At 40.8% G+C, this 25,794-nt stretch overlaps 1 protein-coding gene across 1 annotated transcript in view; it reads right to left on the bottom strand.

The window, feature by feature from the left end:
* Positions 1–835: 835 nt before the first annotated feature.
* The window catches only part of TMEM132C (transmembrane protein 132C), a 208,191-nt gene continuing 183,232 nt past the window's right edge, over positions 836–25,794 (bottom strand). The window contains exons 6-9 of the mRNA XM_086761403.1: positions 13,767–13,972; positions 13,013–13,286; positions 12,408–12,599; positions 836–3,739 (exon numbers count right to left, since the gene is read on the bottom strand). Coding sequence (XP_086617529.1) covers positions 2,543–3,739; positions 12,408–12,599; positions 13,013–13,286; positions 13,767–13,972 — 1,869 coding nt within the window. The 3' untranslated portion in view covers positions 836–2,542. The remainder of the gene's footprint in view (positions 3,740–12,407; positions 12,600–13,012; positions 13,287–13,766; positions 13,973–25,794) is intronic.

The raw sequence follows: 25,794 nt of genomic DNA, 5'->3' as shown, positions 1-25,794 counted from the left end.
GTGCTGTGACAAGGGCTCTTCAGCACATCAGCAGCCTTCTTAAAAATGCACTTCAAACAATGATATTCTGTGCTAGCATGGTGTATTATTTTTGCTCCATTCTGTCTTTCTTGTTCCTCTGCCATTGTATTCTGCAGCTCCGTGCTGTAAATGCCTTTTCCACCTCAGAGACGCCTGCGTTTTCCCAGCAAGATATACTGATCCCTGAGGTGTGCCTGATGCATCACTGTGCTTAGCTTGTAAAGTAGCTTGGGGTCCTTTGGGATACAGGGTGCTTTGTACATGTCAGTTGTGATTCAGTGAAACTTGCTGCCATCTGAACCTACCATATCAATCAGAGAAGCAACATAATTAATTATGACTGGGCTGCATGAAAGTTGCACACATCAGAAGCAAGAATCCTGGAGTTGCTTGTGCTGATGGTAGGCATGAAGAAGAGCAAGATGAATAGTGACACCACCATGAACTGTGCCTGACTGCTGTCTTCTCCTGCCATCCATCATTATCACCACATCCTGGGTGGGAAAGGGAAGCGGTTCACAAAGAAGGGTCAGAGCAGTGGAAAACTTTCATACATCTCTATTCTCCTCTCCTCAGAAAGCACCTTAAATTTTGTTTCAGCTGTTAGGCAGTGGATGCAGTACTTCAACACAGAAATGACAGAAGGAGCCTCCTCCCCTCAGAAAAGAGAGGTGAATTTGTCAAGCCATGTAAAGCATTTTAATTACAATCTGTATAACATGTATAAATAAATATTACATTCTTTCAGTCTACAATGCATACTAGGCATATCTTGTTAAAACGTCCATCTATGTTACTGGGTGGCAGGATTGATTTTGTCCAAGTAAAAAAAAAACAAACTACTGAGTTTAGTAATTAAAAAAAAAAAAAAAAAAAAAAAAGAAATACATGGGTAAAGACAGGACAATGCAAGTGCTTCCAGCTAACAGTCAGGACATAATACTGCTTTCCAAAAGTCTGGATATACCATCTTCCTTTCAGTTACAAAAGGTTTGGGATGACAGTGGTTTCCTCATTGTACAGATTTTGATCTGCGTCCTCCACTAGTGTAAACCGGCACTGAGTCAACACAGTTCTGCCAGTTTACACAATGAATCTATGACTCCGTTTTGTATTTGCTTCAGATTTATTACTGGGTTTGTATTTTTTTTTATTCAAAACATCAGCTTTACAATCTAGTCTGATATTTGCAGTCTTAGCTGGTCCAGTGGCAAAAAAAAAATAAATCTATAAAATAGCTCCAGATATTTCTTGATCTTGCTTCAGCAACATTTCCCTCCCTTCCAACAGTCTGTCCAGAGGCCAGCTCTTCCAGTACAAGGAAATAAAAGTTTGGGGAAAATCAATGTCTTTCTGTTCATTCTTCTTCTAGCTTTCAGAGCTTGATGAGAGCTGGTGACATTAGCATAAACAGAAAATTACAGAATGAAATTATGAATTCATGGACTTGGCAAACAACCAAGATCCAGGCTGTACATATTTGGCCTGTGACGGTCTCAGTTCCAGGTACATTTGAAATGCACCAGTGGGGCACTCCCATCAGTTGGTACTTCTAAAAGCTAACGTAAAACAGCACCTTCTTCCCTTGGTGAAACATGGGAACTTTGGTTGTGGAAATTCAAAACAAACGACTAAATAAACAATCCAAACCTAGAAGTAAAATGAATACTTCCTCCAAATAGAACATATTTCTAGCTAAGGTGAAACAATGGAGGCTTAGGCTTTCAGAAGAGACACCACCTGGAAATTATTAGTCAATACTTATCCCCTGAATTCTTTAAATTACAGGAGATTACTTATAGCTAACTTAGAAACAAAATGTTCTTGGTCCACTGTGAACTTAGTGAATTGAAAATCATCCCGGTTTTAAGATATTTAAAAGAAAAATACATGAGGGAAAATTACTCTGTTTCAACTTACAAGACAAACAGAAAAGTAAAAATAAAAATACCAGGTAATTTCTTCCTCCTTCATATGCAATGCCAAAGACACATCTTCACTTCAAATGAAGGAATAAAAAGAAACAGTCTGAGTAACAATCTAAAAAGTCTCCTTGTGGGTCATATGTCCATTACTGTTATGTTTTATTAGAAATACAGACAAGTTATTGTTTGTCTCTTGCTTATTCTTTTCATGATCCTATATTCTCTCTTTTCTTTTTACAAATATTTTTGGTACTTTGAAACACTACTGTCATTATTATTTGTATGACCCATAAAACAAGTTTTCACAACCTCATCTTGCCCAGTTCATCATACTGGTCATACAATTTCCTTGTTCCTTTCTGCTATTTATATTCCACTTCCTAAATCCATGAGTAGCAGAATAACCACTGGAAAAACAGAACAAAATGAAAACCAAAACCAAACCATGGACAGTTTGGCAAATTTCTTTCCCTGATTATAGAAACTGCCTCATCATTACTCCTGGTGATTCCTTCCCCTCCCCTTCTTCTGTCCCAATATATACTGTAGAACTGAAGGCATCAAGGTGTGGTTAAACCCAAAAAAACAGCGAGGAGCTACACTTTGTCTTTGAACTTCTCCATGTAGTTTCGTATCTCTTTGGAGTCCCCCAGGTCCATATCCTGGCACACCCACTTAATGTCATCATCATTGCTATTTAGGATTGAATTGACAGTAGGACAACCATCATCAGGTGGGATGGTAGTGAATGTCGTGAATTTTACCCGCTTCCGTTTAGATGTTGGTGAATGTAAAGGTTCAGATTTCTGTTCCTTTCCGACCTTGCCCCCTGAGTCAGCACACCTGTGAACCTGGCTCTGAATGTTCTTCTGAGCATTGCCATTGAGAAGCTGGTTGCTCTCCTCGCATCCCGAGCCTCGGTCGATAATAGTTGTGTGCTCATCCTGCTGAGGTGATGCATCTGCTGTGTTCTCCAGCAGTTCTGCTTCATTTCCCAGCCAGACCCAGTCATGGGAATGGGTCATGGTGGCCTGTCCTTCCACCAGAACCTGCTTGTGACGGTACTTCAGTGCAAATGTTGCACAGTTTATTAGGAAGACTAGAATTGCCAGGCAGAAGACCCCTAGCAGAGCATACATCCCAATCTCCAAATCACTAAGGCCCCTAGGTGTCTGCACCAGATCATTTTCCTCCATGCCTGCATTGCCTTTTGGGAGGTCTACTTGAGCAGGGAAGTTGGTGAAGTCTATAGGAATGTTTTGCAGCTGATTATCGTCCGAGAGTTTGCCACCATCCAGCCTATTGTTTTTAATTACTTTATTTTTTATAATGGATTTTGCTGTGGTGCTGACTTTCCTGATGGCACCCTCCTCTCGCTCTGCTGAAGAGCTACCATAATATCGTCCATCCTGGCCATACCGTTCCTGATCTGACACCTTGTGCCGCCGGTCGCTAGCGTGGTTTTCAATCTCATCAGCATAATCTCCACCTGTATTGGAGTCTGCATCATTCTGGCCAAACTTGACTTTGATGTTGCCATTCCCCACAGCCAGGACACTTTTCCTCTTGGACTTCTGGCAGGCTTCAGAGATCATCATGTCCACCTTGATTAACATGCCCTGACCTTCACCTTCTGCTGCCACAACCGGCCATTCTACAGCAGTGTTCTGGCGGACTGAGACAACCGCTTCGTCTAACGACACAGCAGAAAGGGAGAAGTCCTTAGAGTCATAAATGTCCAACGGAGTAACAGAGCTGTCACTGAACTGAATCCAGGTGCTTACTACAGCTTCCTGAAAGGAGAGGGATATGGTTAAAGACAGGGTCTTAAATAAAACAGCTCAATCCATTGCAGCTCATCAATCTCTCAGCTCTGAATGGCAGCTGGAGAAAATGGAAGACAATGCCTTTGCACTGCATTTAAAGCAAACCAAGCTTCAACTGATGGGGCAGAAAATCAGTCACATTTTTCACTAAAGGTTCCACTGTTATCCCTCCTGCAACTGTTTTGCAAAAGAACATATAAAATAATTGATACGAGATGTCTGTAACACCAAAGTACCCATTAACAAGCTACAATTTACATGATTTATAAAGAAAGTTATTCCTGTCACATGAAACCCGAAAGAGACAAACCAAAGAAATTACTAGAGGCACTTGACAGAACACTTATTTTCCTCATGTCTCCCATGCACAGGTGTCACAGGGAGCTGTCAAATTAAACAAGGCATAAATATCTTAGCAGGAATAAGAAGCTACCAGAGCATCTTGGAAATGGTTGGAGGAGAGGATTCACCTGAAAGAAAAAGATTCACAGAACAATTGTCATTTTGCTGGAGAAAGGTTTCTTTTAAGTAAAACACACTTTATCCTTGAGATAATTAAAAAGTTCTCCGCATTTCTCTGTCAAGGAGAGGAGGACGGGGATTCTGGTATGATCTCTGCGATTAAAATACAAATGGCCTGGATTTAATTGGAGTGCCTTTGTTCTCTGCAGGTAGCACTGTTAGAAGTCATCATTAGAAGCAAACACAAAGCTAGAGGTCAGCTCTTTGCCATTTGAAATCCCATCCAGATGATACAGATATTTACTTCTCCACGTCTCAGTAGCTTTCTTTGCAGGAGATTTCTTTATTTTTCCATTTGCTCTGTGTCTTGCCTGTTTAGCCAGCAGACGCGTAGACAGATTGCCGGAGTGCAACTTCACACAAAACCAAAGTTCTTTTCTTCCCAGCCTTAAAACTGCAGATGGCCCTAATAACTTTACACTTGGGTGCATCAGAACAACTAGGCTGAAAATCACCATTGGGGGAAAACATTGCCACCCTGTTAACATCCAGTCATAATACAAATTTACAACCTAATATGTTTTTCAATTGGCTACAATTTGTTACGTTATGGTTATAAACAAAGGGAATTGCTAGCCTTCTAGTTAAATTTAAAGCTTTTCAATGAAAACAGCAAGGGGCATTTAGCTGTGCAGAAGGCTGGACTGTACTGAATATTTGATTTCCAAAGTACTATCAGCAAGTTCTTGAGGGACTGAAAGAAAAAAAAATAAGTCGTGGCACAACAGGAAAGAATGCAAAGTTCTTGGTGATTCAAATGCACTTCAAACAGCTGAAACGGAGCCAGGGTGGCTCAGACGCTGGGAAGGGTGAACTGGGTACAGAAATTAAAACAGTTGATCTTTCATTAGAGAAACAATGCTGAAATGGCTGAACAGACAGAAACATAAAGCTGCAGGGCACAGCTTAAATTTGTATCATAGAAATCTACGGTAGAGCAAACCCAGTTGTGGGAAAGCAAAGGATTTTTTTTTTAAATGGATATGTATAGAGAGAAAAAGATGCATGTCCTCTGGCAATTCAGCACCCTGTTGCCTTCCTTCTCCCTAAACCAGGAGAACAGCCTCGTGTACCATTGGGGAGGTGTGTAAGATACACTTACTTTTCATCAGCTTACGGAAGGGAAAAACACTGGCAGCATTGCAAGCATCTACCACAACAGGCTTGACATTGTCTGCCAGTGGTGCTCTCTTTTGGAGAGCAGAATGAGAAAATAAGTGCAGAATTTTGTACAGTTAAGGTTGGAAATTACGAGGCCTGTGCCTCCTCCCAGCTCCGCTGGAGACTTCCATAGTTTCGCATCTCTACAAAAGCATTTATGTTACTAAAACCTTTGTGCATTCCTTAACAGCCAAACACAGCATACCTAGCAGTGCAGATCCCCACATCTTATTATGGCCCTTATTATGCAAGTAGGTTTTACTGGTGGTAGAAGAGCACCTCTGAGGGATCTGGGGTCTCCGTCCAGACACTGGAGAGGAACATGTATGAGGAGCCATATACTCTTCTTTCCTGTCTTCTTCAAGATATCCACATCCTTGTTTGGTTTTCTTATTTTGACTCCTTTCTACTTTAACAGCCCTCATGTTAAGAGGTATCCAACATGGACAAATTCAGCCCCAATGACTAGACCTTGACAAATCTGTAAGCAACTTGGAAACAACTTTTAGTCTTTACAATATTTCTCCACTATTCTGCATTCCTGGCTTTATGAAGCGGAGACAGAGAAAAATGAAATGGCAGTCAGTTGAAATTTGCAGGCATCCATGTGATTTACTATAGATAACAGAGGTGTGCAATAGCTTAGCCATTATTTTCAACCAGCACTGACATTTCTTATTTCCAAGAGATCCTTTTTTCATAGGAAGAACCAATTTTTTCACATCACAACATCGTCATGCTTATACTACAGACAATATTAATTAAAAGGGGAAGAAAAGAAATAAGAGGGACAGAATCTCAAATCCTGCCAAAGTATATTGTATCAGCTCAAATATTCTATTTGGCAAGAGATCATCTCCTCTCATTCACATCGTTAAAGGAAAGCTGAAGGCAGGGGAAGGAAGTGAACTTCCCAAACGATTATAAATTCTGAAAAGCTAAAAAGAAAAAAAGAAAGAAAAAAGAAATTATTTAGTACCATGTCCTTCTGCAAATCCTATGTATCTCATCAATAAATCCCCTCCAAATCTCTGACAAGGTCCTCCAATTACTATCAGCAGATGAAGATGGATTGAAGCCTTCTTAACCTGCAAAGCTGCTGCCCCTAGTTTGATGCCCTCAACACTGAGGTGACAAATGCTTGTGTTCATTAATTATCAAGCCTAAACAAATAGTTTGAGGGATTATCTGGCTCTCTGGTCTTTCTTTCCTCCACTTTTCCTCTCTCACACATGCATGCACACACATACAACACACACTCAGTTGCACTCTCAGAACAAATGAACCACACTACACATTCCTGCCTGTGTCTCTTAGAGAACAGGGTGATTTATATGGTGACTGGGATGATGTGAAGTGAGTCAGACAATGTACATTAGATCTTGTTAACGACAGCAAAATCCAGTCCAGAGGAGATGAAGAAACTGCTTCCCACAACCACTACTGATTATCAAATATCATGCTTTCCCTAAGCACATTAAAAATTTTCTTTATCAAGATACATTTTGTCTATGTTTTCCCTTGTGCCATTGCTGTTCTCTTCCTCCATTCCAGATAAAATGACATGCCAGATCAGTAAGTTGGCCACTTCTTGATCTGCTGCACTTCCACCACCTTCTGTGGCCTTGAATTACACTGCTGCTTATCAGTCCAAAGATGCCACTTGATAAATCTTGGATAAACTTGCATTTTGCTTTTTGTTAGTAGTTTTACCTCCCTTGTTATCAATTTGTTATCTTTAGGTGGCTAAAACAAATGGGAAATTGCCAGGATAAAGAAGTAACATGGCACTAATGGAAAGCAGCAGTCCCTGAGGAGCTCTCTATTGCCTGACCTGGAATACTGAAAATCCTGCCACATGAGTCACCACAAACACTACTGTTTGCTGGCTATGTCTGTTCCACCTAGATAAAACAAGGAGGCTCACGCTCCAAAAGGCAACCTGAATGCAGGAGGCAGAGCTGGTTTGGAAGCTTAGTAGAAAGTCCATCATATAGAGATCTAATGAGTCCCACTGTACCGGGACTTGCATAAGTTGCCTGTGAAAATCTGGGAGCCACAGTGATGATTATTTTGCCCTCTAAAGCAACATACAGCATTTGAAAGTCTGCTTATCTTAGGATGTTCCACTGAGCCCATCTGTAGCATCACAGGTAGTGATTACAACGTGTCCTTCAATACCTCCTCAAAAACCTGTCATCAGCTTGGTACCAAGGCACGCTACCTTGTATTCTTTAAGCAAAAAAAACCAGGGGAGTAAAGTGTGTAGGACTGGTTGTGTTTTAGAGAATTCTGCAGCTCAGAAACACAGATGTGAGGACTGATCAGTATATCTGATTTTATTCCATGCCCCGAATAAAGAGCCCTTTTAATGGTCTTCATTCACTAAAGCACAAATAAAAGTATTTGTGAATAAGCCCTCAATTGCTGAGGTCAGCTGCAGTAGTCCTGGAGTGAGGCAGGACACTAAAGGAAAAAAACGGGTGGCTGGATGGCTCTGCAGAAAACAAATACCTCCCTCCCTCAAATAAAAGCAAGGGAATACTGTTCTCAGCAGCTTCTATTAGACCAGCTCTGATTGTTTTATCTGGGGACTTGAATGCTGAAATGGGTTTCCCTAGCAATTTTATCACATGAAATATCAAAGTATTACATGTGCATTTATTTTTAAGCCTGTGGCTTGTGTAGTAGAAATTGGGCTTGATCATTATGATGTGGAAATGAAAGGCAGCCAAGACTCAGATCTTAATTCAAACCATGCATTCCCCTACTGTGTATTTCTTTCACTCCTTTTTGTCCAATCTGCTAATGTGACATTCCTTTCCAGTGGGAATTTGCTTGTATTTGCACGGGAAGAATTCAGATTCTTATCTAACAATACATCCTTTCTCCCTTTCCCATGCTACTTAATTCCTTTGTCATACTTGTGAGCCATTACATTGCCTTGTCAGTTTAAAGAAGATATAAATACAATTTAAGTGCAATTTATACTGCCAGGATGGAGTAATGAATCCACACCATAAAAATACTCCTAATGTCTGTTCCTTAACTGTGAGATGTCAGCGAACTCCCAGAACTAGTTTGTATGAAGGACGTAAGCTAAAACAGGACAGTATCATGTCAAGCCAAAAGGCAGGGACGCGCAAGCAACTCTATAGCTTGTCGCCCTGATTCAGCTGGTGCTGAGCACCCTCAGCACCTATCAGAGTGAGAGCTGACATCTTGGAGGACACTCACTGAGGTTACGGATGACCTCACAGGGCTGGGTCTTGTCATTGATGTCAACAGGAGCTACACATATGAAAGAGAAGATCCTGGCCTTTAGAAAGCACTAACACTGCTCTTTTTTTTTCTCAAAGAAAATGTCTGCATTTTTTTCAATAGCACTGAGAGATATATTAATGCACACAGCTATTTATTACAGGCTTTCTTTCTTCTTTCTTTTTTTCTATCCACTCTCCCATTTCAGTTCATCAGACCACATGCAATAACCCTACAGGGATGAAAAAGCTGATATGACTGTGAGTTTCCCTGCAGAGCCAGCTGAAATTTAAGAGTCCTTGAAGCTCACTCAGATCAGAAAACACTTAAACACTGTAGGTTTTCTTTTATTTACATTTTGGAGAAGCCTTTAAGATGGCAGTGTTGATTTTAACAACCATCATCAAACTGAAAGGAACAGATCTCCTACCTGAGCAGACAGCCACTAAAAATAGATTGCTCACAGCTACAGTTTCCAAACTTTCAGAAGACAGTTCAACTTTGATATTTAAAAGGTGGAGAATCTGCATTCATTTTTAGGCACTTATGTCATCGATACACTTTTCAGTGCCAATGAACTCCCTATGAATTTAAAAAAAAAAGAAGTATGGGCTCAGCATGCCTCAAGGTCATGTTGTCACCTCAGGTAATTAGCTGCTCAACTACAGATAAAGATATCTAACTTAAGGCATCTAAGATAAAAAAAAAATTAGCTTGTCTTCTTTAGATTGCTAAGTATTTGGAGAAACTACCAACTTTTCAGGACTTGTGTTCTGGCTGCTTTGTGCTATTTATGCAGATATGGTGCCATCATTCTAATCAAGGAACTAATCTAGTCATTATATTCATTGAAAGAAAGTCACAGCAAAAATACTAAATTCATTCCTACGATACTGAAAGATGTGTGACAGCACCATCTGTATAACGCTTTATGCCTTCCACTGCACGATACAGATGTACCGCTTAATCTGCTAGGGACAATACTGTGCCCGCTGGAGTACCAGTTACCCAAGGACGCTTGCTACTCCGCATTGAAACTTGGCTATTGAAAATGCTAAAGTGGAGCCAAGGAAAATGTTTGACTAGGAACACATGGACAGTTTTTTCCATATAACAATGCTGAGACATACACACTCACTCCCGAGAAACATCAAACCTTCAGCTGTCTTAGCTGTTATTTGGTTTTTCAGTTGCATCAGTAAGGTTTGCATGAGTTACTTGGGCCTTTGTATAAATTTGTTAGAGAGGAAAAGACACACTTAAACAAGGCGATGGGAAGACAAGCAGAGGCAATGGGGGTGGGCAGGCTCCAGGCTGGAGGAGCTGGAAGAAGAAGCAGAGGCTGAAGTGGGACTCCACAAGAACATACTGCTCTATGTTTGCAGAAAACTGGGACACAAGACACTGTGCACAGGAGTGGGAAAAACTGACTAATTTGGCATTGCTACTAAGCAACCAGATTTCCTTGGGTGTTCCAGATCCTGGTGCAGAGAAGGTTTTCCACTGCCTTCTAATAGTCTAGGTCCTGGTGGTTTTTTTTTTTTGGTGTGGTCTGGAGAAAAACCAACAGATTTTAAACTTATTTATCAAGAAAAAGGTGCTTGATTTTCTCTTGCCTCCTGTTTTACAGTCGGTATCTTCAGTGAGCACGATGCAGTAGTGCTGTCTGTAGGCCCAGGAGGAGGCCAGTAGGGACAGCAGCACCCCACATTGCCCAACGGTACCAGAAGCAGAAGGCATTGCTCAGAATGGGAGCCTGACATGCCCAGTCACTTCTGTATCAGAAATGTGCCACTCTGAGGACACTGAAATTGTCTTGCAAAAGAACAGCAGTTTCAACCAAATATTTCACTAAAATCATTCCATAACACAGATGCTGGGAAAAATAATTTCAAAACAAACCACATTTTTTATGTTTACATAAATGTTTACACATTTTTACTCTTTCGTATTTTTTCATAACTGGCCAACTGTAGTGATATAAAATGACACGTCATGTCATATTGCCATGCCATAATACTGCATCAGATGTCATGTTGTGTGCTACTGAAATGTCCTGTCATAATATGCCATAACCTGATGTTTGTAAATGTCTTTGCATACTCAAGACGGATTATCTATAAATTTGAGAAGCTGACAATGTATCTGTGCAACCTTTCCAGATCCACAAACTCTCTTATCTGCAATCAAAGCCATGATTCTTCCAACGATGCTGCAGGACAAATGGTGCTGTGTCCTACATAACAGAATTGGGTTAGGCATGCTTTAGCTTTTGCTTTTACAGTCTTTGTCTGAAGACAATATGTCAGACATGGCTTCTAAGCCCTGGAGTACAAATGGGTTAATTACGTAAGATTCTTATGTTTACAGGATGTAGTAAATGGAACAGATGGGCAACATGTCCTTCTAGTTTGGATATTTTCCTGTCACTAAGTTATAAAACAATGTAAATTATTTTTATGTTGCAGAAAATTAGGTAGCAATAATCATGAAAATGGGCCATAAAACTTGACTTGAGATCTCTCCCTATCTATGTGAGATGAAATACAGTTCCTGTAAGAGGAGTAGCTGTGGACAGAGTTAATTGCATGGTCCCCAGTCTCACTCTTCAGCTGACTGAAAGACCAATGAACATACAGCTTGTTCCACTGCTACGGACCCTTGTTCCAGAGCAACTGTTTGCTTCTATCTGCCAATATTCTCCAATCTTCTTTTCCATGTGGGTTGTGACTGGAAACATACTGGTTGAAAGATTCCCTTTACAGAGATGGAAATTTGCTAGCTTAAATTAAGTAGGTACAATGGTACCTTAATGAACTGAACGATGAACCCCCCCAAATCCATCTAAAAACTAGGAGAGAGGAGCCTGGCAGTCTGCCATGACTCCAGGAGGGAAAAGAAACGTATTTGACTATCTTCTGCCTCTAGAAGAGGAGGCTCCGGGGAGACCTGATAGCGGTCTTCCAGTACCTCAAGGGGGCCTACAAGAAAGATGGGGAAAGGCTGTTTAGTAGGGCCTGTTGCGATAGGACGAGAGGTAATGGTTTTAAAATAGAGGGGGGTAGATTTAGATTAGAAATTAGGAAAAAATTTTTTACAATGCGAGTTATAGAACACTGGAACAGGTTGCCCAGAAAGGTGGTGAAGGCCCCATCCCTGGAAACGTTCAAGGCCAGACTGGATGAGGCTCTGAGCAACCTGACCTAGTCAGGGATGTCCCTGCTCCTTGCAGGGCGGTTGGACTAGATGACCTTTGAAGGTCCCTTCCAACCCTAACCATTCTATGATTCTATGATTCTATGATTAAATTGCTGTGTCACACAGAGCTCTGTGCTCTGTGGCATGGAAAACAAGGGCGTGCTTGTACAGCAAACAAGGATCACTGTCCAAAGAGTGCCTGTGTTGTGAAAAGATGCGGCATCATTTAAAGAAAGGGTATTAAATATGCAAATAATACAAACTTCAGTGTAGTCAGAACTTGTACTGCAGATTAAGTCCATATGTGAAGGGAAGAAATGAGAAGGCAATCCCAGAGTACCTCCAGAGGAAAGCAATTGACATGGACATGGACCACACCTACACTTTGAAGTCTAACTTCTAAACTTCTTATGAATTATCATCTTTACTTCACATTGATAAAACACTGCCCCATCCCAAAAGGCAACAAGAGTAAATACAGAGTATACACTACCTGCTTAGGAGTATGAAGCAGCTCTTGGGCAATGGTTGTAGCCACAATAGCCCGACTACTTGCTGCGCTTGGCTGAAGAAAGAGTGAAAGCCCAGCCACCAGCTGGACTCCAAGGTCTGTTATGGTCACTTTGTCATCTAGCACAGTCACTGTCTTCTCTGCCAGGATGGAGTCAGATAGGGGAGACAAAACCTTTGGAGAAAAACAAAAGAATCAACTTAGGAAAAGGTTGATCAATTAAAAAAAATTTTCTTAAGGTCATCAACCCTTCTTGTCTCCAAAGCCTTATGCATAGAAATAAAACAGCAGAGCACACTGAAAAGGCAGTCTGATTTCATCAGCAGGGTCAGAAAAACATTCAGTAGAGAGGTTATGGCTGAGAACATTGCATCTAATACTGAGAGCTATACCATGCTGCATGCCTTGGACCACCTCTAGCTTGGATTACTGTCACTGGGTTAATGCTGTGCATAACACTCTACAAATTCATAGGAATGTAATGGGAAATTATCCAGTTTCAAGATAGCAGAACACTGTACTGGATTTATGCCCACACACAGGTTCTCTATAGGAGCGGCAGAATGTGGTGGTCTAGAGCACAGTACCTGCATCGTTGTCATTCCCACTTCCCGTCCGATCAGGATTCTGCCCTCCTGAAGCTTGGCAATGTGAGGATCCTCCAGTTTCATAAAATCCATCACCAGGTCTGTAATGTCAAACTGCCAGTCTGAGCCCAGCAGGTAGCTCAGCTGACCCCAAGGGCTAGAATCCTCAGCTACAAATTGTGTGAGGACTCGCACCATGGCATGCTGGTACTGCAGAGTGCATCCTCTTCCTTTCCGCTCATCTTCATCCTCATCATCACTGTCTCTGGTGGGTCTTTTTTCATAAGAAAATGAAGCAAAAATAAATGTTTTCAAGAACATGAGTGAAAACTAACATTACAGTGCTAATGGAAAGTATTCCCTTAAATAGCAGCCCTCCCTTCTGCTGTGCTCAGACCATGGCTGATTCATGGCTACCTACCATGGTGAAATTCCACAAAAATGGACTACAAGTACTTCTCCATTTAAGCTGGTATGTCTTAAAAACAACTCTATAAGTGGACCTTAGCAGAGCACCACACTGTACTCTGTTGCACAGGACAGACACATGCACAGAAGCAAAACTCTCAGAAATTTTAAAAGCTTTATTACATCTGCAGATGTCCTGTGCAAAGCTGGGGATTCCAGTACTGCTGTTCCTCAGGGAAAGATGCTGCGTTTGGGGTGCAGGTGCTGCAGCTGTTCTTGCTGAGAGTTAAAATCAACTCCATTCATTTTACAAAAACATTCAAGCAATTTAGCAACTCAAACCTACCTTTTGTTGGAAACAACAGGGACACGCCAGCCTTTTATTTGGCTCAGTTCTGTGTCCGAAATGTCAATCTGAAGAGGGAGGCGTGGAACCCAGACAGTGATTTGCAGAGGCGCACTCAGATACTGATATGTGAAGTTCACAACCGCATTCACCTTGCCTTTCATTTCTTTGCCATTGACAAAAACATAGTCACATCTATCAGAAACCTAAGTGGAGGGAGGTAGAAAGAGAAAGAAGAAAAGGTAATCACTGGGACAAAACAAGCTCAAACCCTGGCATCTCAAAACCAAAAACAAACAAAAAAGGCTTGCTTCTCTTTATAAATGTTAATCATAGCCTTTTACAATAGCAGCAGCTGAACATCCTTCATCGGCTCAGGAGGCATAATTATGCTGAAGATGCCTAAAGACTAGATACTTTTTACAAAGCTGGTGGTGATTTTCTGTTTGTTATGCAGTGAGCCATCAGTTGATCGCAGTGCTGCGGAACTTATAATGAGCAAGGCTCCTTCACGGCTTGGTCAAGAGGAACCAACCAAACCAAAACAGGTCTCAATGGAGGCAAGCAGCACATCAAAGCTCTACCTTCATGAGTACGTTCATTGGGGGTGACGCGGCTTTCAGCCTTCAAGACAAAGCTGGCTCTGGAGTGGATTTCGTCCACTGAAGAGTAACAGAAGTCTATTCATTTCCTCCACAATAAACATTATCTGTTTATAAATGTTTACATTTTGATTAAAGCTGCAAAGTATTTCTAAACGCTGCAGTAGATTTATCATTAATATGTAAATGCTGTCCTGAAATATAAGCAAGCATTATCATAGTCATGTAAGAGTTATATCGGTAATCACTCCTTTAATCAATGTTGTAATTTACAGACCATTGAGTTTTCTCATTTATTACGTTACTGAATACTAGTGATAAAATCACTCCTGAATATATAAATCATTAAGAGGGATACAGATAGTATGAAGTGACTCCATGTGATAAAGTCATTGTCATATCTATTCCTAAAGGTGTAATAAATGTCTGGGGAAATCCTGTGGCACATTAATCACACATTAAGTGGCTAGCAATGGGAGCTGTTACATTACTAAATGAGCTGGTATGTCGGCAGAAATTAACAGTAAACCCGGCAGATCTCTTCAACTCCTGTTCTTGCTCCATCCCGTCAGAATTCTATTTCATCACCTATAATGAGTATTGTTAGTGGCGGCAATGTGTCTCCCCATCTGAACATATATTTATATTATCGTCTGCTCCCTTTTATCCCCACTCCCATTCCCAATACCATTTTATTCAAATGAGGATTATCAGCTGGAAATGCTTATGTCCCCAGCCTAATCAAATAGATGCATGTCCTCTGTGACCATAGATACACGAGCTAAACTGTTCCCAGTTTGATGTACACATCCCCTTTGCATCCTCTGTCAGGTTTAGGCACTGCTCACATTCTGGGAAAATATTTGATGATGAGATCGCAAAAGGAAACTTCAGAGAACATAATGCAAACGCTTCTATGACTCATTTCCTAAGACAGTTATGATGTAACTGGGCTCTGTTGACTGAAAACACTACAATATCAGAGCCATCTGTTTAGGCTTCTCCCTCAGACCATCCAAGACAGATTTAAAAGTCTGACGGTGGCAGAAATGTCTTCATTTTATCACTATGAATGACATGCCCTATTTTCACATGTATTAACTTGAATGGCAATACAGAAAGAGGTTTAGTTCCCACCAGGCTGTTTCAGAATGACTATTTGATCAATCTAAAAGTACCACACAGCAGAGGTACATAATACAATTTACAATATGATGCAGTAATTCAGAACTTTGCCCTAGATAGGTTGCTCTTGCTTTCTATGGAGCCATTGCATCAGCTTCTCCCTGAGAGAGGGAACGCCATGAAAATGTTTGTCATGAAAACAACTCCAACTGTACAGGCAAGCAAGGGCTACATGCCAGCAGTGACAGCCTTGACCTCCTGACCATGGAGTTCTTTCTGCCTAGACCCATACACAGCCACCAGGACATGCTGGGGGCATTCAGCTCCTGTGTTTGAGCTGCCGATGTCTAACGTAAGCCCACTGTGTCACTGCTGTCTCAGCTGCATGGAAACAGTGGGTGACTCCTCTCAATGTTTGGCAGTGTTACTACCCCTCTCTCTGTAGCAGTCCGTGTCTCTGCACCAGAGATGGAGACCCTGCAAAGTATCTTAAACCAGATAGCTAATTCTTAGATCGCTAAAGTTCACATCTGAACAATATACCAACAATATGAACATTACTCATGACACAACAACCTCAATGAAGTTCAGGGTACAAGGAAGTTCTGGGTGACACAAACTCTAATTTTTGTCTTCCTCTGCAATCTCAGGAAAGTCAATTCAACTCTTTCTGTCCATTCTCCCTCACTGGTGTAAACAACACAACCCAGGGAGCCTTGGTCAGCAACAGCCAGAGAACCGCACTACACTTGGAGCACAGAACACAGATATGCCTCTTTGTACTTTATCCCTATCTTCTTTCCAGTAGAAGCTTTTGGGAGGCTTCTCAATAAGATCTAATTTAATTCTGCTTGGAGCAGCCGCCATTGCTATCCTGAAACCGGTTCCATCCTATTCATTTCCATGGAGTTGATACCAAAGACAAATAAATGAACTTTCTGAGTCAGTTCTACAAGTTGCATATTTATGCACATAGTAAACGACACACACATGCTGACAAAAGATTTCTGATAACATACTCATATTCAAGCTGACCAGGCCCAGTCGAGATGTATGATTTAATATTAGCTAAAGCCCTATTTTGTCAGTAACAGAACAAATGTGATTGTTAGGAAAAGAACAGAACAATAGTAGCAAAACTGCAATTCCTAAATGGTTCTGGGCTGAGATCCAATCTCCATCTGCATTTGTAAAGCTGCTATGTGCCTTCATAGGTATGCAACAAACAACTGGCTAAACAAATACATACAGCATCCTAAGGAGGTGGCTGCCGTAGCTACCACACAGCCTTTAAAATTGCTACAGGATAATATTTATTACTGGACATGCATCAGCAACAGTGGCAGGTCTTTATGAATTGTACTGAGAAAAATATTACTCTCCACCAAGTACAAGTATTGATAATGTCCTTACACAGGCTCTTTCTTCTGTGCCTATATTTCTGTAGCAGAAAGAGAGAACAGGAGGAGCACAGCTTATATTGTGTTGTATTACTGCACGCTTTTTAACTACTGTGCTTCCAGGTACCCATCCTTGAGCAACATTGATTGCTTCTGGCAAAGAAAGGCAACAGACTTCCCAACTAGTGCTATACAGGGGATGAAAGGGAGAAGGGAAGAGCATACCAGTGTCTAACTCACAACATGTGTGTGCTTTCCATATGTACAGGATTAAGGATTCTCCTTCTCAAGAAATATTCAGTTAAAGTTATTTCATAGTCTACAGCTTCTGTAAGCAACACATCTCAGCTAGGCTTAGCTACAGCAGGCTGACCGGAATGAGAGCAAGTGGGTTTGCTTCCCTTGTCCTTGTCTCACACAGTGTCACTTAACAGAGTAAATAAAAAGGATTTCTCAGCCTTGGAGAACAAATCCAGATATACTAATTCTGCTACAATTTACAACATCAGCAAGCCGTGTGCAAGGTCTGATTTGCTAAGCAGATGACCATCCCCAAAAAAGAGTAGGGGTTATGCAATGCAACAACAGACCCCCTTAGCTCAAGTTAACTCAGATAGAAATAACACCACAGTCAACCTGGTTTAGAGGTATTCAAAGCAGACTTGGTAGAACTATTTTGATCTGTTCACATATGGGATTAAAAGAGATGGAAACACAAGACTGGCAGGGACAACCTAAAATACTGTTGCATGGAATCATGGAAGAAGGATGGAAGGGAGATTAAAAAGAGTAATAAATTAAACTGGATTGTATTAGATCTCAAATTCTTTTTAATTAAAAAAAAGTATATTTGTTTAAGCATTTTTGGTAGATAAAAGTATCTCTCTGATTCCCTCCAGGGTTTGCAATGCTTCTGGAAGGTCACTGAACGGTACAATGACTGGCTGTCATCTCTGAGTCCTGCCTGCAGAAGTCTAAGGAAGTTTCTAGCAGAGGCTGGAGATTCTGTGAACAGTGATCTGTCAATCATCTCCTGTAGTATTTATGCTTTTACTATGAAAGTGTTTTCCCTCTGAAAGTGCTTTTTATCTTTGGTATCAGAAGTTAGAGATGATGAAGGGAAAGCCGGCTTAGCCACCACCTTTAAGGGATTGGTTTTCTACCATTCTGCGCAGCTGATCAGCAAGAAGTTTTGCATTTTAAAGAGCTTTCTGATGCTATTTCAGCAGTTTCTTTCATTATTAAGCTGCATGCAGCTACTTTCCCCCTTTTTGTCTATTTTTCTAACTTCTCTCTCCAGATTAAAACTGAAGTAAAGAAGCTAGACAGCAAAAGGCAGGGCTAAGCACAATTCCCTAGAGGTTTCTGCTTTGTCTTTCTTTTTGCTGGCATTATATTCTTGTGCCCCTTTGTAACAAGGCCACTGCCTTTCCAAATGACTTGGATAGATTCGCTCTGCAACCAGTTACATTTTATTGAGCTGACAGAGAAAACTACTACCTGGAAATCAAGAGAGTGTTAGTCCAGAATCACTGCCTACGGCACTATGTGACTTCGTGATCTAGGAGTGAAGGTACCTTTCCATCTGGCCATGAAAGATCAGCTGCAGTGAATGGTAAGGAGATTTCTAGTTACCAGTCAAATGCAAAACCTCTGCGTCTTCCTTTACTTACTCCTTTCAGATTAAGGTCTTGATCCCACAATGCGCTTTATATTGCAGGACTGGAAGAAGGGAGTATGAGGTGCCTGAAGTCACCAGGAAGCATGTGACAGTGTACGGCCTTGGACTCCACAGCCATAAAGGGGCTGTTGACGTTTCCGTAAGAATATCCCTGTTTTGCTGAGTTAACTTCCACTACAGATTCCTGCAAAACCTTCATTCAATTACTGGCAGAGGCAGATAGTTTAGAAAAGACAAATTTCATGCCAAATAGAAGCTAAGACTGTCCTTCAAAAGATGGTGAGCTCCAAACACTGTCTGTTCTGTTTCCTATCTGGTGTACACAGGAGTGGAAAGAACAGCTCTAAGACCTAAAAATAAATGAGTGGGACTGACTCTGTGAGTCTAGTCTAAGCTTGCTTATTCTATTAGGGGTTTTTCATCTCTGCAGCCAATACCAACAGGTCTCTGAAGAACAGAAAGAGAAGCTTTTAATATGGCAACACTGTCGAGCTTATGAACACTGCAGATCTGTGAGGCATCAGTCCATTTTCTAGGTAGACGCCTGTGTGGTTTGCCCCTAATTAAACACTCTGAGGTTTAAAAATTCTCGGAACTTTAAGACTGAACAGAAATGAGGAGATCTGATAATGGTAGATGTCCTGGTTGTATTCATCAGGTTCAGAATCTTGTATTTTGGTATGTAAACCCATTTACCCACTTCTGTTATACTAATGTAAATGTTGCTAAAATATTCAAAGGTTACATAAATGTTTAAATATTTATGAAGGCACTTCTATGAGCAAAAAGGTTTTTCCATTTTTTCCCGTATCTCTTAAAGGAATCTCAATTTCAATGACAAATTTTACAGGATAATCAGTAAAGAACAGTGATATTCAGCACTTTTCAAATATACGACACTCCTAGTATTTCAGCTCAGTATCATCACTGTTGCATATCAGCAGTGCAATTGAAGCTCACGGAGGTTAAGCTTTGTGAACAAAGTAATTCATTCCATTAAGGAATACAGAGCACCAGAATGACTTATCCACTGAATATACTGACACATAATATATAGAAAACATTAGACAGTGATACAGCAATAATCATTCCACAAGGTTTTTGGACAATACTTTAGGTTTTTGTAATATTCGTGTCCTTGCTATAGAATTTCTTCTAAGATTTTTTTAACAACATTCTCTGTAGAAAATGAATTATCCTCTACTAAATTCCAGAGGTTTTGAGAGATACTCTGTATAGCTCTCTAGCCTTGATTCCAATTAAATACTACGGTTTTATGCATAAAGGAAATCCTATGCTACATGAACATTAGGCAATGGCAACTGCTTCCTAAGAAGGATTCCAATGCCCAGCTACATAATCCCGAGTAATCAATAACTTACTGCTGGAAAATGCAAGCCATCTCAAGGTCCATTCTATTCATTTTTTTCATGTTAAACTGTTTAAGTCTGATAAGAGTTAAAGCTTCAGACCTGAGCTCTTCCATCATCTCTGGAATGATACTTACAGCTTTGTGACACTGTTAGAGCAGCCTTTGAAACGGAAGCACCCATTACAGGAGATGATAATTGCTAGTGTGACTCGACTTGCCAGAGCCACCCCCCATTCCCACTGACTACAGCTGGAGCTGTGCTCAGTGACTGGAAAGTGAAGCCAAAAGCTCCCCTCATGGGGTGAGCATAAAGGTAAATGCAGTAATGCAGACTTAGTACTGATCAGACTGTCATCTTCATAAAGAAAAGGCTTGATTTTTCATATTACGTGCAAGAACAACCCTGAAAGTTGTTTTTACCTATGACTCACCAACAGAAAACAAATGAATTTGTTTCTTGAAATAGTTGAGGAATAATTCCTCCTATTCTGGAAACTGTGATGAGGGAGCAGGGCAGGTATTACACTTCAATAATAGATTTAAGCCTCTTCACATTCTGCCTCTTTTAAAACTAACTGCAGTTTTCAATGGATAGCAGGGCTTGTGCGTCGGTGTTGCTTTGTGCCTGTAAACAGCTGCCGCATCCCAAACGCGCTTCCAATCCCTGCGATCGGTCCTCAGGCAAAGTTCCCAGCAACCCACGCTAATAACACAGGGATTGAGCCCTAAGCGCTGAAGAAGAAGAGAACGCTCTAAAATCAGAGCCATAGTTTAAAAGCAATTTGGACTCTCTCTGCTGAGAAAGGTCTGCGTTTTCAACCTCAGCAGCCAGATTAGGAAAACTAAGCAGAAAACCCCCAAAGCTAGAGAGCATTTCTTAGGGAAAAGGCTGTACATTATCTAATCTCATTACAAAGATTTTGTTGGCAGCTTTGCAGAGCAGAAGCAGTACATTTAACTAACTGAATATCATTCACTACGACAGAACTGAGAGAGTAAAAGGGGCACAAAATGCCAGCTGAGACTGGAGGGCATCTATTTGCTTCCAAATGACCAGCGTTGGAAGCTGAGCTGTAGCTGCGTTGAGCCACAGGAGCTCTCTGCAGCTCGCATTATCACATAAACCAAAATCTGTCTTCTTTTGTGCACTCTCAAGTCAAGTAATTTCTGAAAATGGGGCCGAACAGAGAGGTTGGTTCCTACTCACTAGGGATAGGCCAGACTATGTACGAAGCACGGCCCCAAATATCTTGCTTGGCAAAGCAGGATCACAAGGCGAATGCAGAGATTTTTAATTCCATCTGCACACTTTGGACAGTAGTTGCACATTTGAGAACATCACAATGCTTGTCATTTTCTAAGTTACTATGCGTCTACAACATACAAATTCACAGTGTGTAAATCACAGCTATGGCAGAAAAGGGAAGTTGTTTCTTCTGGCTGTATTACTCACAAGGGGCTGGAGAAAACTGTTTGCCTTCCCATAATATCTATAGCTGTCAGAAGACTAATGTTATTTCTCCCAATTACTTTCCTGGTCTTGATCTTGCAGCTTTGAAGTTGATTTTGAAGCACTTTCTGTGGAACTTGAGGCACCGTTATTGCCACTCCACTTTGATTTTTTGGTTGGGATGTATAGGTTCTCCGTACGGACATCACTAACGCAGGTAGTGAGCTACCTGAAAGTATGAGATGACAGAGAAAGAAGTATGCAAGCATATTGTTTAAAAGTTCCTTTAGCTGCCCTTGAAATTTTTGCATATTATGTGATGGTAAGGTATTTACAGCTTTTACAGCTGAATTTAAGTATCTCAGACCATGTCAATTTTGAGTTTCAATTTCCACAGAGGCTGACTCCTTCAGAAGCAGTGGTATACATTAATGATACAACATCTGTGAAAGCTGTATGTATTGCTGGCTTATATGCTATATTTGCGTCTGACAGAAGTGTGTGGTAAAGCTTTATTTTTATAAAGCTCCTCTGAAATTTTTCCACTCTACTGAAGTATATTGATCTCAGTAAATCAGGACTATGAAAAGTATGGAGGAGGGCAAGGAGGTGGACTTCCTATTTGCAGTTCTGTTCAGAATATAACATACCATATTAGATTTACCAGAAGAAAAGCCTACAAAGTCACACTGCTTCAGAACAGCAAAACAATGGAATTGCCATGCTGTGACTTTCTTTCCTCTTTTTGAAGCTTTTCACTTTCACACGAATCACAGGAACACATAGCATCAGAAGAGGAAAGAGGAGCCATCACAGCAACAGGCTGCTGGGTTTGGACTCACAAAGAGATACAGCTTCTGCTTTTGAGGCTTTCAGGGCTACATGAGCATGCAGCGAGTAGGAAATGTATTTGCAGTTCATCAGCTACCGAACGTAAACTTCAGGAAGGTCATTTGTGGTGGCCCTTGTGCATATCCACACCATGCACTGGGTGGGACAGAGATCCCATGCTTGCTCTGAGCCAGCTGCTGGGTCCCCACAGCCCTGTGCAGACTCTGGCTCAGGATCCAAAAGCAGCGTAGCTGCGTTGGCTCTCAGCGAGGTGTCACACGGATTGAGCCTTCAGCTCCTGGTTCTGGAGCTAATCAAGGGAAGATTTGCAAGCCTGAGAATGAACACCGAGGCACCTTACAAGGAGTAGTCCAACTTTTCTATATTCCTTCCAGAAAGTTATACAACTACTTTATTTTTTAAAATGAGAGTACTGCTACAATTTTGACTGTGTGGGCTGAAGTACCTGAAAGAGGCATCAACCCTCCATGAGCAGCTGCCTGCGTATTACAGTGGAGGAGGACCGCCAGTACCTGCTGCTGTTTAGATGGACCCTCTCCACAGAAGAGAGCATTACATTAGAGTGACTGCACTGAACACAGCCTGTCTATTGTTAGACCACACTGGATTCCTGGAAACCCCATCTAGTGTGACTTTTCATTTATCCCATTGTTTTATAGGCTTGAGTTAAGAATTAGACTTGTCTTAATCAGAAGTTTATCCACCTACCTGTTATTCACTATGCTCAGCTCTACAGCACTAACAGAATATCAGCCTCGCTTACGCATGGATAACCACACTTTTCTAGGTAGGGCTAATATAAATAAAGGACAAGATGATTTCCTTTACTAGTGGAAGCCTGATTTTTATGCTTTTGAATTACAAAGTCTGGCATCCATCCCCCATACTCAGAGAGCAAGTGACCATCTTGCCCCAGTATACAGCCCCCGATTCGAGTCAAAGCAAGTATCTTTCTGTTTGGTGCCTAAATAATACGACGAAAAGGCATCCATGGAGACATAATATTATATTTATTAAGATTTTTTTTCTGTGGAATAGCCATGATAGCTATGATAAAACATTAAGGAGCCTGAAGGACTGTCCCCATACTATTAAAATTTCAGGGTGAGCTTTCCTGACGGCTTTAATGAGCGCAGCACTTTAATGAGAGCAGGATTGAGGCTTAGGAGTTCAGTTCTTTAATAGCTGCCTGTAGCTCAGCGCTCCGTTTGGAACTGCATCCAACCTACTGGCAGGAACATGCCAAACTCAACTTTTAATAACAATACCTATGGATGCTGCTAAGCAGTGGTTCCTCTGCCTATCAAAGGGGAAATAGTGCTTCTGTATCGAGTTGTAAAACACATTCTAAGTTTTGCAAATACTGGAAAGTAAGGAAGAACAGTGAAATTTCTTTGTAGTTAGATAACAACTGAAGACATTGAAGCACAGCTATTGTGTAAGATTGGGTATATTAAGACAACAGCAAAGTATCATCTAAATAATGAAGTGCTAATGACTTTTCCTTAGTAAATAGGATCTTGTGATTCTGTTCCAGACATAAATTTTAAAAATAAATTACTACAATTAACACACAACTATTTATTTATCTCTTATGAAAATGTTCATCTGCCAGCTTCCTTAATGGCAAACTGAGATTTTCCTACATCATGTGTTAACAGCATCCAGACTGGCCTTTAATCTGAATAGATTCACAAATGAAGAGCAGACATTTCAACATGAGTTCATATCTATTTAGTAAGAATTAATTTCATTTCATAAACTGTTTCCACCACAAATGGTAAAATCTCTGAAACATTTAGGAATCCTAAATGACTGTTTCCTCTGAGTATGTTCCCTGACGTTAGTGGTATTCACAGTAAAGTTACTCATGGGTGTAAAAGATTCCTGGATTGGGTTTTTAAAGAAGATCTGTAACCTTGATAGGTGTCTGTAAGTCCCATCACTATTGCTTTGAAAGCGCTGATACCAGCAGTAGTTCCAGTCTTCTCCAGCTATTAAGCTAGTGTTAACCACAAACCCCACTAGACAGATTTTCAGCCCCCAACAGCTCAGCGTTGCTTTGATCTGGGATTTTGTTCCAAATTACTGTGATAAAAGAGGGACAGCTGTGACACTCTGTCCTGGACTTTAGCTTCGAACAGAAACTCCTCGCATTCTTGCAGCAGCCTTTACCTGCGGTTAATGTCTCCCTCTGCTCATCATTCCCAGTGAAACCAAGAGTCCACTGTTTATTAACAGCTACTGAGGACATCTCAAAGGCAAGATCTGTTTCTGTTTCCCATGATGACCTCAGCAGCTGAGTTTAATATTATCTGAATCCATGTTTTGATCTGAATACATCTCAAAGCTATCAATGCCATTTAAAACTGAAAAGAAACTAGTAAATAAGGATTTTAGAGTCTGGTTCAAGCCTAATACACTGAGACTAGTATCCAGTTTTTAAAATGCCAATCATAAATAACAGCAACACAATAAGGATATAATACCATGTATACAGCATCCCCTCATGCAGCAATGGGATAACAGCTGATGCGAGAATGATGAAATACAAACCCAAAATGTTTACAGTAGCTTCTGGAATACACATAGCATGGAATATTTTTAAACTCAGGTTATTTTACCGGAAAAAAACATCCTCAAGTTTGTAAGCATCATCAAGAGTTTTCAATCTGGAAATGTCACAAGGTTTTGCCAGTCTCCTGAAACTCTGCTGCTCTTCACAGCATGAAACCGCATCTGTTCCAGCAGGTGACCTGGGAACCCAGAGCAGTGTTTGCTCTTGAGCAAACTGCACAGAAGCACCAGCAAAAGCAGCCACGCTCCACTTGAATTTCCAGGAGATGAAAAGGAGCCTACGCATGCAACTGCCATTACTATTAATGGATCCAGATTGGTAAATCCCAGCTTAGCAAAGTAAAATTTGGCTGTTGCTTGATTTTTATTGCCAAAATAAATTTTCTGTCTGCTTTTAAAAGGTTGGGCCACTGTGTGAAGGTCTAGAGCATTCAAAGACTTTTAGAGTTCATGAAATAAACTGTAAATTTGGAAGCAGAGAGTTGAAACTATGAGACAATAAAAAAAGTAAAAAGTCAGCAGACTAAGACAGCACACAAACGGTGCATTGAGCTGCCTCGAGACCACACCTATCACTGGGGAAACTATTACCTGTTACCTGCAGATATATCTTAGGTTTAGATTTCCACTGGGCTGTTACTGAGAATAACGTAATTGCAGCCAAATTGAAGGCACTGTAAAAATTAATATAAATAACCTTTTTTTGATGGCCATTCGAATTGCTGGGCCAAAGCATTACCTTTAGGCTCTTTACATGAATCATACAAATGGACACTTAATTATTTGATGAGTAAATATTACAAGCCAAATGCTAATAATCTAGCCTAGCTCTGTATGTTTGCCCGAGTCCAAAGTTATCAGAAACTCCACACAGCTGAAATTAAACAAAAATATCTGTGTGAACCTCTAAATGATAATATGTCTATGCATTAAGTAGCTCTCACCAATAACTCCTTATTTTTCTTATTA

This window comes from Chlamydotis macqueenii, chromosome 17 (assembly GCF_036417535.1).
Source record: "Chlamydotis macqueenii isolate bChlMac1 chromosome 17, bChlMac1.mat, whole genome shotgun sequence".
NCBI classification, from domain to species: domain Eukaryota; kingdom Metazoa; phylum Chordata; class Aves; order Otidiformes; family Otididae; genus Chlamydotis; species Chlamydotis macqueenii.
The sequence above is the reverse complement of the archived record's forward strand: the minus strand, read 5'-3'. Positions and strand labels throughout refer to the sequence as shown.